The sequence below is a fragment of the Anolis sagrei genome, chromosome 3 (assembly GCF_037176765.1).
Source record: "Anolis sagrei isolate rAnoSag1 chromosome 3, rAnoSag1.mat, whole genome shotgun sequence".
NCBI classification, from domain to species: domain Eukaryota; kingdom Metazoa; phylum Chordata; class Lepidosauria; order Squamata; family Dactyloidae; genus Anolis; species Anolis sagrei.
This window is the reverse complement of record NC_090023.1, coordinates 195,883,255-195,896,819: the sequence shown is the minus strand read 5'-3', so window position 1 is coordinate 195,896,819 and position 13,565 is coordinate 195,883,255. Positions and strand designations below refer to the sequence as shown.

Sequence of the window (13,565 nt, the reverse complement as noted above, 5' to 3'; positions counted from 1 at the left end):
TTGGGAAGTGTTCAACTTGTGATGTTGTAATACGAAATCATTTGCTGTATAATAATAATAATAAATCTTTATTTGTATCCCGCCTTTCTCCCACAAAGGGATGCAAAGGGGCTTACAACATATTAAAAACAACACGAGCCCAACCATCATCATATATAAAACATAAAACATTTATTAAAAAAACATAAATAGCATTGAAAACCAAATACATTATTGTAGAATCTCGTCGGATCATATAGTTAGGATTATGACATATCCTAACTATGGTCAGTGTCATAAATACAATATCATTTTGTTTCCATTATAAACTTTTTGTAGTAACACCATATTTTATAAAGCACAATTAAAAATTGTAAAACATAACTATACAGATAATGAATGGTATATGAAATCTTGTTAGTAAACAAACAAACAGATGAATGAAAGTGTACCTCTATTAACAAAACCTCTGGCCAAGAAGCCTCATTTGGCAAAATATTTTTCCTTCTAGCCAATCACACTTTCTATCTCAAATTCTGTTTAGCTGATTTATTTTAAAGGATCATTGGCATAATGAAAGAGGGCTGGAGAAAAACTTTCAATGTTGAGTCATACCATTGTAGTAAACAATACAATAAAGCTTGAGCTGGGAAAAACTGAGATAGTATTTTAGTAAATCCTACTGCAGGTAGATGCCATCCCTCTGACCCCATTGTGTTGACTTAACTGTTTACACTGTTCACACAACCCTGAACTGCCGGGTCGTTCCAGAGCATTCCCCAACTTTGGCTAGGACAGAACAAAACTGGATTATCAGCCTTGTCCCACGTTGGATTCAAGAAGGCCCTTTGCGTCCTGTGGACACCATCAGGCAATTCCTGCCTTCCTCATTTTATAGTTCCCATAGAAGAAATGTAGTTCTGGTATAGATTGCACAAACTAATGCTGTGGGAGAACTATTCAAGCAGTCTCTTGACAACCAACTTTCAATAGCGAGGTTACCTGTTTTCCAGAAGACAACTATTTTGGCCCTTGTGATAGTGAACACAATGAGATTTCTGTGTTTTAAAGTGCTGGTGTAAAGAAATGCAGGGCAATGGTTTGTTTGGTGATACCAGAATGTTGATTTATAACTACAATGCAGAAGATTTTGAGTTTAGTGCAATGCATATCTAAAAATAGGTGCCAATCTCTGCATCTCTTCAAGCATAGTGAATTTCATGTGATGCAACTTGCAAGGTCATTCAGTTAGTTCCCATATTTCAGTGGGCATTTGAATCCTGATATCCAGAGTCACGTCCAACACTCAAACAATACAATAGGTCCCCAAATGCATAAAAATAATAACCTGAAAGTACTAGATATGGATTTGTTTCAACATTGGTTTTTTTGCCACTTTTTTGCAAAGCCCAACTTGATGGAAACTTTCCCATCTCAGCTGCAGATTTCTTGAATGCCTTCAGAGTTACCATTAGCCTCTTGCATGTTTCTCTAATGCCCTTCTTATCAAATCACTGAGTTTTGATGGACGTCCTTCTCTTAGTAGATTCACATTTGAGCCTTATTCTTTGCCATTTGTAATAATAGATTTAACAGTGCTCCAGGGTAAGTTCATACTTGGATGTTTTCTTCATAGCGTACTACATGTATTAATACAAGACTCCTGGCTATTGCACTTGTAACAAAACGAATCTTCTCAGAAAAGGTTTTGAACCTAAAAATCTGGATTTCAGTGAGCCATATGTATTGCTCTCACGCACCTGCTTTACTGACCACTGTAAAGATTTGAAAGACCTATTTCACCTTTTGCAGCTCTTTCAAAATTTAGGGCAACAGTCATGATTCACATTTTTATAGATCCTGCTATATTTCATCCCAATCCCACCACTGGTTTGTATCATGAGGTCTGAATATGACAGTGTATTACATCTGATTTGGATTTTCATGCATTTTATGGACTAAACCTATATTTATTATCAGAAGACAAGGAGAAGTCTGGGGATGAATGAGAGGGTTGGGTCAGAAGACTGGAAAGAGGTGCTAATTGTTTTGTGTGTTTTCATTATAGAATTTACCAGGGTTTCACAAAAGAGTTTTGTGTGTAGTAATAAAGCAAACTAGGATTTGTTTTTTTAAAAAAGCAAGGTTATGTCAGAATCCTATACTATGGTAGTGTAATTGCCCCTTAAGCTAGCAGTTGTACATTTTGCAAGGTTACACAGCTGGTGCCCAGTGAAGACTAGGCAGCATGTTTCACCAGCACTTGTCTTTTATATAATCCTTGAAGCTAATTGAGAAGGCTAGCTGCAAAATTATTTTTGGGACAGACAATTTTCCAGGTGGCATGTCCCAAAACACTGGTTTTGAGGACCCACAAAGAGATTAAGTTTTGGAGAAATAAGATGTTTTGAACTTGTAACCTTTTTTTTCTTAGTGATGACTTTCTCAATATTCTTTCACTGGTACTTTGCTGGTGGCCTTTCCTCATGACACATTTCCTGTGTCTATGCTCACATTCTGACCGAGATCTTTAAAAAAGTGGTGTTAATGCTAGGATAGGTGGCCTATTCTGACACCGGATGTGCTTTTCATTGCTATACAGAAAGACAGTGTTGTCCTTTCAAGTTAAAATGACGCAATTAGCCCAACTGTTTGACTAGAGATGTAAACTACAGGCAGTCCCCAAGTTACGAACAAGAGGCTAGGTCTCTGAAATTTCTAAAAACCTGTTACTGTGGAGATGACCCAAAAGTCAGAATTCGTTTCACACACAAAAAGAAGACGCCGCCACTCAATGTTATATGGATTTCAGCAATGACATTTTTACTTCACATTGGGGAACTTACTACAGACAGTCCTCAGGTTATGAACAAGATAAGTTCTGTAGGTTTGTTCTTAAGTCGAATATGTATAGTCGGAACAGGTACATTTTTAAGTGTCACTCCAGCCAAAAATATATCTTTTAAAGCGTTAGATAGCACAGGGAAGGGTTAACACTCTTGTGATGTTTGTTTTGTCTCTATAATAATTAGATTTTGAAAAATTTGGCATGTTGTGGAAACAAGGATTGGTGAGAAAACTCCAGTGGAGACACCTTTTCCCATGATAACTCTTCCAAGAGTGAATTTCCCTTCCAAGGAGTAAATTTCTCTCACTTTCTATTGTCTCAACCCTGTTCTTAACTAAGAGTAATTTGTAAATAGGATGTTTGTAACTCGGGGACTGCATGTATCTGGAAATTTTGAAAATAGAGTGAGAACAGTTTTTATTCTTCCTTCTGCCTGGGAATGGGAATTAGAAAACACTTTTGTTTGTTTTTTGCACTGTTTACACATTGGCTATTTTAACAATGCAAATGTTTAGTATATGTCATGGTTTATGAAATGATCATGAGTAAAGTGTGTGCTTGGCATTTACTTGGGTTTGGTTTCAGCACACACTGGAATACCAAAATCCATGAACACTGAAATCCCATTTTATGCAGTGGCATAGCAAAACCGACTCTTTAATTTAAAATGACAAAACCAAGGTTTACTTTTTGGATTTAAAAAATGGTACACATTTAAAATGTGTGTATGGTTGAATCTGAAGATACAGATGGCCAATGAAGGGCAAATGGTATATATGTATTTTAAAAAAAATAAAAGTGTAGTTTTTTCAGGCAGTGATTAAAAATTTACTAATTTATTTGACTTAGTTTGTGTTGTACTGCTGAATACTATCCAGTCTTAGCATCTAAGCTTTTTGCTAGATTATGAGTACCAGGCAAAAGGTTAAATTTGAAAACTTAAAAACTGTGAACATGATAGCAAAACCAATCAAGGTGCTTCATTTACAATTTAATTATTTTTTTGGTAACATGGATGTAATTGTGAACTCCAATTGGTTTGTAACAGAAAGTAGATGCTTTCTAGCTTCACCTTGAGGATGCATTGGAGATGTAGAAGGCAAAGCTAGTGTAGGCTTGATTTTATTATTTTGTGTAATTGTAAACTATGATCTAATATTACTAGACATAGTTAAGTCTGCTTTTATTTTAGTGTTTTTAGCTATTTAATTACCGATATTATTATATTTCTAAACCAGGTGATTATTTCTAGAAACTGATAAGTTGTTTAACCCAGAATGACCAAAAGATTATAAATCTTTGCAGTAGTTCTATAAATTCTTCTTGTAAACAAGTCTGCAAGCAATTTAGAAAGACCACTTATTTGTGTATGACTATATTCTTAGTTGTATGTTGCATAAATTGGAAATAAAATGTTGCTTTTAATCAAGGCTTCTGTGTCTGTTTGTTTGAAAATAGTTCACATTTGGTAGAAATAGCTGGGAGACAATTGGTGATTTTCTTTTGATCTTATAAAGAGTAAAGGAAGATATAAACATGCTGTAGGTTGTTTTCAGAGTAGGGTGATGAAAAACCTCTTTGAAAAAAAACTTATCAAGTAACCTCTATGATTGGGTCAGCATAAGTCAGAGTTGACCTGAAGGCACGTAACAACAACAACAACAACAAGTTGGTTATGATTTCAAAGATACTTATGCTCAATGTCCTACTTGTTTCAATATAAAACATAATATCAAAACATAATATCCTATAAACAGTCTGTTTATAGGACAGTTCTAATAGTGACAGAAACAATAAACTGACTAAAATTGAACCATTAAAAATATAGACTGAAAGCTGGTCGTTCCAACCCTCCTCAACCCATTGCGCTTCATTTTGGTTCAGCAAATCCCTGAATCACCAGTAAATGTATTTGTGTGGTTTTAATAATTGGTTTTTAATGCATAGATTTTTTTTAACTTTTATTATTTTAATGTATATGCTTATTATTTTAGGTGTTTGTTTATACGGCATTGAATTGTTGCCAAATTGTAAGCCGCTCTGAGTCCCCTTTGGGGTGAGAAGGGTTGGGGTATAAATATAGTAAATAAGAAATAAATAAATAAATAAATAAATAAATAAAAACAATCCTCTGGAGAGACCTTCTTATTGCTTGCTGAGTACAAAGTGCCCAAATGAAGTGAAGGTTGCCCAAATGATTCTTGAATGAACCCAACTTGAAAAATACATGTGTGAGGAGGAGTCATTTCAGATAAAAAGGACCCAGTCTATCATTTTTCGACCTTGATTTGTACTGCCTATTTTATGGATGATATTAAATCAAACTGCTCATAGTGTCAGTATTTTAAGGCTGCACTGAACTCATCAGGATGTACTTTGAGTTGACATTAAATAACCAGTATCAAAGGTGTTCATATCAGCTTGATATGCACATAAGGCTCTTCCAAGATAGTACTCGTATTTGCTTGAGTCTAATGAGCCATCGAATCTAATGCACATCTCAATTCTCAAAACCCTGAAACTAAAAAAGTATTTGCTGATTAATCTAATTATCAGCAGCACAAGGTGCATATGTGATATGTCCATTATGGTTGCTGCCTGCTTAAAATTCCTTCTTTAAAATAATTTGTGTTGGGACACCAAAGCTTTGAGAAAAGGGAAAAAAACAAAAACCTTGGGGTACACCTATGCTGCAGAATGAATCTACTTTAACTTCTTCAATGCTATGGAATCATGGGGGCTGTAGTTTTACAAGTTCTTGAGCCATCTCTGCCAAAGGGTGCTGATACCTCACCAAACTACAAATCCTAGGATCCCATAGCATTGACCTGTGACAATTAAATTACAGGTGACATCCTTCAAATAGAAACTCCAAGACCTCCTGAAGGAGCTTCCCAATTGTGTTGGCTCAGCACTAAGATTACCGTATTTTGCGAATCTAATGCACACCCTAATTTTGGCAAGGTAATTTAACCAAAAAGGTGAGCATTAGATTCGAGTAAATACAGTAATAGATTGGAGCTTAAACAGTAATGTTTGGAACTGTGATTTTATTTAATTTGAAGCTTCTAATCATTTTGTGGTGTTTCTTCTTGAATTACATGTTATGCTAAAAACATGACCTTTCTTCTCCCTTCCTTCTCTTTTTCCTTCTAGCGTTCTACAATTACGATGCCAGAGGGCCAGATGAGCTGTCTCTGCAAATAGGAGACACTGTGCACATACTGGAAACGCATGAAGGCAAGTGGAACAAATGTTTTGTTCGTAGTTATTATTCTCCTAGTCATGACTGTGAGCATTTCAGTTAACATGTCTGTCTGTTTTACCAGATGAGTTCTATTTTGAGACCTAATGAAATATTGAAGTATTTAAGTGGGCACAAAATTAACAGTCGCTGCACATTACATGAACAGGCATGTGATAACTGATGAATAACCTTTCTAAGATGCAAATTTCTTTTTCTCTTTTTCTCTTTCTCCACAAAAACAAGATTGATGCCTGTGTTCCTTAATTTGTATGGATTTCTGGTAGCATCTGCTCAGCGGTTAGAAAGGTGATAGATGTTCTCAGGATAACCAGAGATAATATACAGGGCCTTTCTTTTAAGAGGTGTCACTTTGGATGCTGAAAATATAAAATATTTATCTTTGCTTATACTCCTATGTAAGATAATAGAAACTGTATCTTATGGTTGTTAAAAAACACTTCTGGGTGTATTCCCTTCATTGTGAGGTAGAACAGTATTTAATATACTGTATGCATTTTAATGTGCATTAATAATGTCTTTATTTCTTTCCCCTATCATATATGAATGCTCCCTGTAATAAACAGAATTCTTAATTATCCTACATACTCATATCTAAGTCTAGAAATTTTAGTAAAAATATCCAGGTAGACTTGTCTACTAGTCAATGTGAGTATTGTACTTTAATTAACACTTATAAAAAAAGATACCACCCGCTTCTCTTAGTAGAATGGTAAAAGACAAAGACCTTAGTCTGTCCTAGGAGAGCCATACCACCTCATCACATGGGACTATTTGCCTATGGTACGCTGCTTCCCCTCCATGCCCTTCACATGACATAGAGGTACTTCCAGTCGGGTCCCATACTGAAAAGGGAGAAGTGACTCCGTGCTGAAACATGGAGTCACCATTGCAGCAACATGGGAGCCTTCCTGTGTTGCCTTCCCAGCAATGGGAGGAAGCTGGGCGGTAGCTCTTCCCCACATGGCAAGGTAAGGTGGCCAATGCAGTGTGTGGATCAGTGGCTTCTCTATGCCCTGTGCCGGGAGCCCATGAATTTCTGACTCCATAGATTTCGCTATTACAATTAATACAATGAATTATGTTTCCCAAAATGATGTGTGTCTATAAAGATGTGTCACCAACATGAAATGTCTGGAAAGCTCTGCTCTGGGTCATATCAAAATTCATAAATTTGGCCCCAAATACTTCCCTGTTCATATACATAAGCTTGACTTTCAGAAAATCATAGAATAATTGGGTTGGAAGAGCCCACATAGACCATCTAGTCCAACCCCCTGTCATGCAGGAAAAGCATGAGTATATACGGTAATTGCTTACTGGATCTCTGTTTGGCTTTGCTCCCCTCCGGTAATTTTAGGGCAACTTGTAAGGTCCTGTCCTTTGCTATTTTCACATTACTACAGTCTGTGGAAGTAGGTAAAGTCATGAGAGAAAGTAATTTGCTCAATTTGCTGAGTGGGGATTTAAAACCAGGCGAACTCTAAGATGTTAGATAGCACAGCTTCCGTATATTGATACATACTCTGCTTTGATTCCCCCCCCCCCCCCCCGCTATAAACTGTTATAAGTGCCATCTCTTTAGCACTTAGGGCTTCTTACACCTTACTTGTTTCCTCCTTTCCAACACTCTTTCATGGATGGGAGATGCATTTCCTTTCTCATCAATATGTATGTTTGCTTGCTCTTCCTCTAGCTTTTTTCCCTCTGACCTTTTCAACACAAATGAAAGATGCAGTTGCACTGTTTCAGCTGACACTTTACAACCCAAGAAAGGCTGCTTGCATAAAAAGTACACAGTAAGGGGTCTCTTCCACATTTGATCGCGAATGGCATGCCTTCCTTCTCTCATTTGTTTATGTGATTTTTAAAAGTCAGGTGTACTTGTTGCATGCTGCCTTGAGATAATGGCATTTGGAAATAGAGTAGTTGCATAAATAAGTTTCTGCTCAGAAAAGCTGTGTTCACTTGTAATACCAACCCCATTGTTTGGCGTTGTATGCTCCACTGGACCTGAGATCTTTACTTCAGGCATAAGGATGGAAAGAACAATAGAAAATATTTGAAAATAGGTTAAAAAAATTGTCAAGAAACCCTGAGAAGAATATTGGACAGATGTTAGCTTTGCAATTTGCGACGTATTTTGTGTAAAATTTGCACATTGTGAGTTTGCATAGCAAAATATTTCCATGCAGTTTAAAATAAAAAATACACAGACATTAAAATAGAATTAATCATAAGTGGTATTAAATTAAAAATTAGCAGTTAAAATCCTTAAAACTTATATTATCATTGGATAATGTGGCATATTTCTAGTAGCACTGTTGTTGTTTTTTTAATTCTGCTGTTATGATCCTGCCTATTGCAAATTTTATTCAGATGTTTAGCCAGGCTGTTTAGTATTATCAGATTATGAGCTGTCAGATATAAGATTATGAAGTGTTCAGTGTTATTCTAACATGCACTTAGCGCTAATCGATTTGTACTAGGTGTAAACTTTGCTAAGCTTTCTTATTGAGTCAATCCATCCATAATGCAACCTACCTCTTTCAATTGTTATTTATTTATTTGTTGTTGCTGTTGTTACATTTATTTATATTCTGTCCCTCCCCCTAACTTTCCCTGTCATTATTTGTCTTTTCCAGTGAGTCGGGTTTTCTTAGGGCATACCCTTTTAAGTACAATGGCTTCAGTTAATCATCTTGGTTTCTAGTGAAAATTCAGGCTTGGTTTGCTCTAGGACACATTTATTTCTTTTTTTGGCAACCCATGGTCTGTAAAAGTCTCTTCCAGCATCATATTTCAGGTGAGCTTTTCCACCATGTCAGCTTCCTTCGTTGTCCATCTTTCATATCCATACATACAAATGAAAAATGGTGTTATGAACCAAACTTTGGTGCTCACTGATACATCTTTATACCTGAAGATCTTGTCTAGTTCTTTCAAAGCTGCCCTTCCCAACCTTACCCCCCCCCCCCCTTCGGTTTCCTGACTGTACATTCTATATTGATTGATGACTAAGTCCAGGTATAGAAAATCTGAAACAACTTTGATGTCTTTATTATCACCCTCAAAAGTTATACAGTTCTTTTTTGGCCATTATTCTTGTCCTAACATTTAGGTGTACTGCTGCTTTTGCACTTTCTTCCTTAACATTTTCCAAGGTTTAGTAGCATGAATGTTTGAATATTGGTATTCTTAATGATCTAATATTTAATATTTATTAAACAATTATTAACATAGTCCTCTAAGATTATTATTATGCTGCTTTAAATAAAAATGATAAACTTTAAATAATAAACGGTAAATGATAAATGGAAGTGCTACTTCCCATCTACCCACAAAATTACATGCTGTGAGTTTTTTCACCACTTGCATCAACTTAGTCATGGTATGTAGGGCACATTGTATATTTATGAGACTCACTTTTTGAGTGTCCTCAAACTTCATTCTAAGATTTGAAGAATAAGATTAAGAGATGGGATTTTTAAGTGGCAAAAGGATCAGGTTTTCAAGATAAAGTCCAGTTTCCTGACACAGTACCAAGTCTGTATGGAAATATAGTTTGAGGTCTTTGGTGACTGGTCTGCTGGAAAAAAAACATATACCTTGGTGTGGTGCTCTTGAAACTATAATGGATTTGTCTCAGAGTTGAGATGACTTCTAATTTCTATTGTTGGAATGGTTGGTCAGTATAACCCTCAGCGAGGGTGGTAGAATGAGGATATGGTAAAAAGCTTCCTTCACAAAAAGGTTACAATTAATAGCTGGTAAGATTTTGAATTCCATCACTCTTGTTCCTAGAGTCTCATTGTTGTCCATGATGACCTTAAAATGTCCTTTCTGCTGGTTCTGTATCTTTCAGGCTGCCAAGGTATCTTTATCACCATGGAGGTCATACTTTTACCTCCCTTGTGACTGAATATTTGATTTTATTCCTGCGATACCTCTATTATCCGGTATAAATTACTTGCTATCCCCTCCCCCCCCCCCCCCCCCAATCCTGCACTCCTGAGGGTTTCGTGGATAAGAATCTCGGATTAGAACTTAGTTTTCTTTCTGCATTTTCAACCACCATATCCATGCTTTTTGTCAAAAGGCACTCCAGAGAACAGCATCTTTGTAATGAATATTAATAGCAACCTTCTTGTTAGATAGCTGCCAAATAAATTAGCTGAAAAATCTTTTCTGTCTGTTTTGACAACTAGAGTAGGAAAGAAAGCTGTCTTCTCTATTTGCTTTCTGTCTGCAGTTTTCTTGATTATAAAACATTATTTTTAACACAGATTGAGAGATAGATGAGAAATCCTGTAGCCTTCCTCATTTACGATGTGATTTAAGAACATAGGAAGTTTCCTGCAATTGAGTCAAATCAGGGATCCATCTAGCCCAGTAATTCTCCACAAAGACTGAAAGAAACTTTCATGGGTTTGGGCAGAACTTTTGTAGTTTTTTTTCCTGATGATGCAGGAACCTTTTGCATGCAAAGCACAGAATCATAGAACTGGAGGACACTCAGTTGACATCCAAGCCTAACCCCCTCCCATGCAGGAACACACAATCAAAGCATCCTCAACATATGGCCATCCAGCATCTACTTAAAATCCTCCATAGAAAGAGATTCCACCACGCTTTGAGGCAGCTTATTCCACTGCTGAACAGCTCTTACTGTCTGGAAGTTCTTCCTAATGTTTAGGTGGGAATCTTTTCCTGTAATCTGAATCTAATGCTCTATGTTCTAGTCTCCACAGCAGCAGGTAATAAGCTTGCCCCCCCCCCCCTCTCAGGGTGACATGTTTTCCAATATTTAAACATGGCTATCATGTTCCATCTCAGTCTTTATTTCTCTAAGCTAAACGTACCCAGCTCCCTCAATCATTCCTCATAGGGCCTGGGTTCCAAATCTTTGAACGTTTTGGTTACTTCTTGGGACACATTTTAGCTTGTCAGTCCCCTTCAATTGTGGTGCCCAGAACTGGATACAGTATTCAAGGTAACGTTTGATCAGAGCAGAAGAGAATAGGGCAATGACTTCCTTTGACACTACTTTTGATAAAGCCTAGAATCATGTTCAGCTTGTGGTCTACTAAGATCCCTAGATCCTTTCATATGTACTGTTGTCAAGCCAGGTTTCACAGATCTTCTATCTCTGCATTTCATGTTTTCTGCCCAGGTAGAGTACTTTACATTTCTCGTTGTTGAAATCCATTTTCCTTGAATTGGTCTATCTCTTTAATCTGTTAAGGTCTTTTTGGCTTTTGATCTTGTGGAGTATTAGCTATCCCTCCCTATTTGGTGTCATCTGCAGATTTGATAAGCACGCCCTCTCTATACCTTCATCCAAGCCATTAATAATGATGATGAACAGCACTGGGCTTAGGACAGCATCCTATTAGTCACGTCTGTCCAGGATGAAGGGGAGCCATTGATGAACACCCTTTGGGTTCAGCTGGTCAGCCAATTTTCAATCCGGCTAACAGTAGCATTGTCTAGCCCAAATTTTACTCAGAAATGCACTATCCCTTGATTTCATTCCTTTTTCTTAGATGAAAGAGGCAAGCCCTCCATATAGCATACACAAAGAATGGATTTAATGAGAAGAAACTCATTATGTAAATACATCCTGAAACCGACTAGTCTTTTAAGTATCTTTGTTGTAAAATTTATCTTTGAATTCTCTAGGGGATTGGGATGTGTGGTGAACCAATATTTACAGAGGTTGACATGCAGAACAGTTTACAATGCGGATTTGCTTGCCAGTTTTGTGTTGAATTGGGTACAGTTTGTATGAAAGATCACTCCCAATTTGCCTGGCACAGTGCCACCATTTTATGTGAATGGCTGTTGTGTGTGTGGTTTTTTTTAAACAAATTAAATGGACATACTAAACCAGAATGGGCTTGCTAGTCATAAATGCACATAATGCTGATCACTTGCAGATGTGTTGTGGATTGAGGGGCACAATGACTGAAAAATTGCCTCTTTGTTTCCTTGGCATGGTAGCCTGCCTCCACAAATGTGAAAAATGTTTTGATGGGCTGAAATAATTATACCACAATAGAGTGTTAGTGGGGAAAATCTGTGTAACGAACAGAAGGAGAGATGTTTTTGGCACCTTCACATCTGTTTTTAATGTAGGAAAGGGGGGGGGGGAAAGGCCCTTGAAAACATATTTATTGAAATGCAGACCCACCTAAAATATAGAGTCAGGTTCATTCTAGTCAATAGGCTTCATAGGCAAAGTCAATGCTATTTGCCCTATATCACAACACAGAGTATCCTGGAAGCAGTGCGTTTAAAGAATCCTTCTCATTTCAGTTGTAAGAATGAAGCTCATTTGACATTGGAAGGGGTACTTTAACCTCATCTCCATCTCAATGTCCTTACTCAGAATCCCTGGGATGCAGATAAATAGAAAGACCCTCCATTGCACTATGTGCATATGCAACCTGGGTTGCCTACCAGATGTCAAATAAACTGCAAAGATTGTCTGCTTGTGTGTTCTCTTAGTAGATTACAAGCATGCAGAGATACACCAGTAATTACCAACCTGCTAAGATGGCAGAAGCTGGGGCTAACAATAGGAGCTTACCCCGTTCTGCGGATTCGAACTATATATGGATTTATGGGGAAAATAGCAACATTACTTTCATGGACAGCTTCATTTGTGGGGGGGGGGGGGTAATGTGAGTTTGGAGCATTTCTATGAGGATTTGCCCTCCCCTGTAATACATCAACCACTCATGTGGTCCACATGTGATTTGTGGGTCACACTCTCCCCAAGTTTTCCTTAAAATGAATGATACAGTATTAATAAAATCAAAACATGACAATTGCAAAATTGAGAATTAAAATATTGTAATGGAATCACATGGATTATGTTGGGGCAGTAAGCTCAATAGATGTGGACTGCTAATTAATAAAACCCCTGCTTTTTCATTTACAGACTTGTAATTGAAAGATAAATTAGGAATCAGCATGAAACTAGCATCTTTAAGTGATTATCCAGAGATGACTTTGATATTGATATTGATCCCTGGATAGGTTTGGCTCTGAACTAACATTGTCCTTTGCTAATGTGAATAGAATTACTCCTTTCATGAAAATCTGTGATAAAGTTCATTCTTCCAGTTAGTTTACACAACCATATTAAGAAATCTTATCTTTCAGGTTGGTACAGAGGTTACACGTTAAGGAAAAAATCCAAAAAAGTAAGTATTTTGTTTCCCCTTTTAAATTTCCTTTCTTTTAAAATGTTGTCCTCATGGCTTAGGTATTTCATAGCACTTCTTCAAGAGGTACTATTCCCTTTTGAAACTTGTAATTGAAAGATGAATTAGAAACTTCTGTGAAATAAAAGTTTTACTGGCTAATATTGCTTTTAATGATGGTTTCAGTTTTTTTTGTGTTTTGCTAATGCAATGGATTAATTCAGAAAATTAATCTGCTTCTTGAAAAGCAATAAAAGCACAC

At 36.8% G+C, this 13,565-nt stretch overlaps 1 protein-coding gene across 1 annotated transcript in view; it reads left to right on the top strand.

Moving 5' to 3' along the window:
* Positions 1 to 13,565, top strand: part of DOCK1 (dedicator of cytokinesis 1) — a 530,863-nt gene that overhangs the window by 62,787 nt on the left and 454,511 nt on the right. Inside the window, exons 2-3 of the mRNA XM_060768624.2 lie at positions 5,984 to 6,067; positions 13,263 to 13,303. Coding sequence (XP_060624607.2) covers positions 5,984 to 6,067; positions 13,263 to 13,303 — 125 coding nt within the window. The remainder of the gene's footprint in view (positions 1 to 5,983; positions 6,068 to 13,262; positions 13,304 to 13,565) is intronic.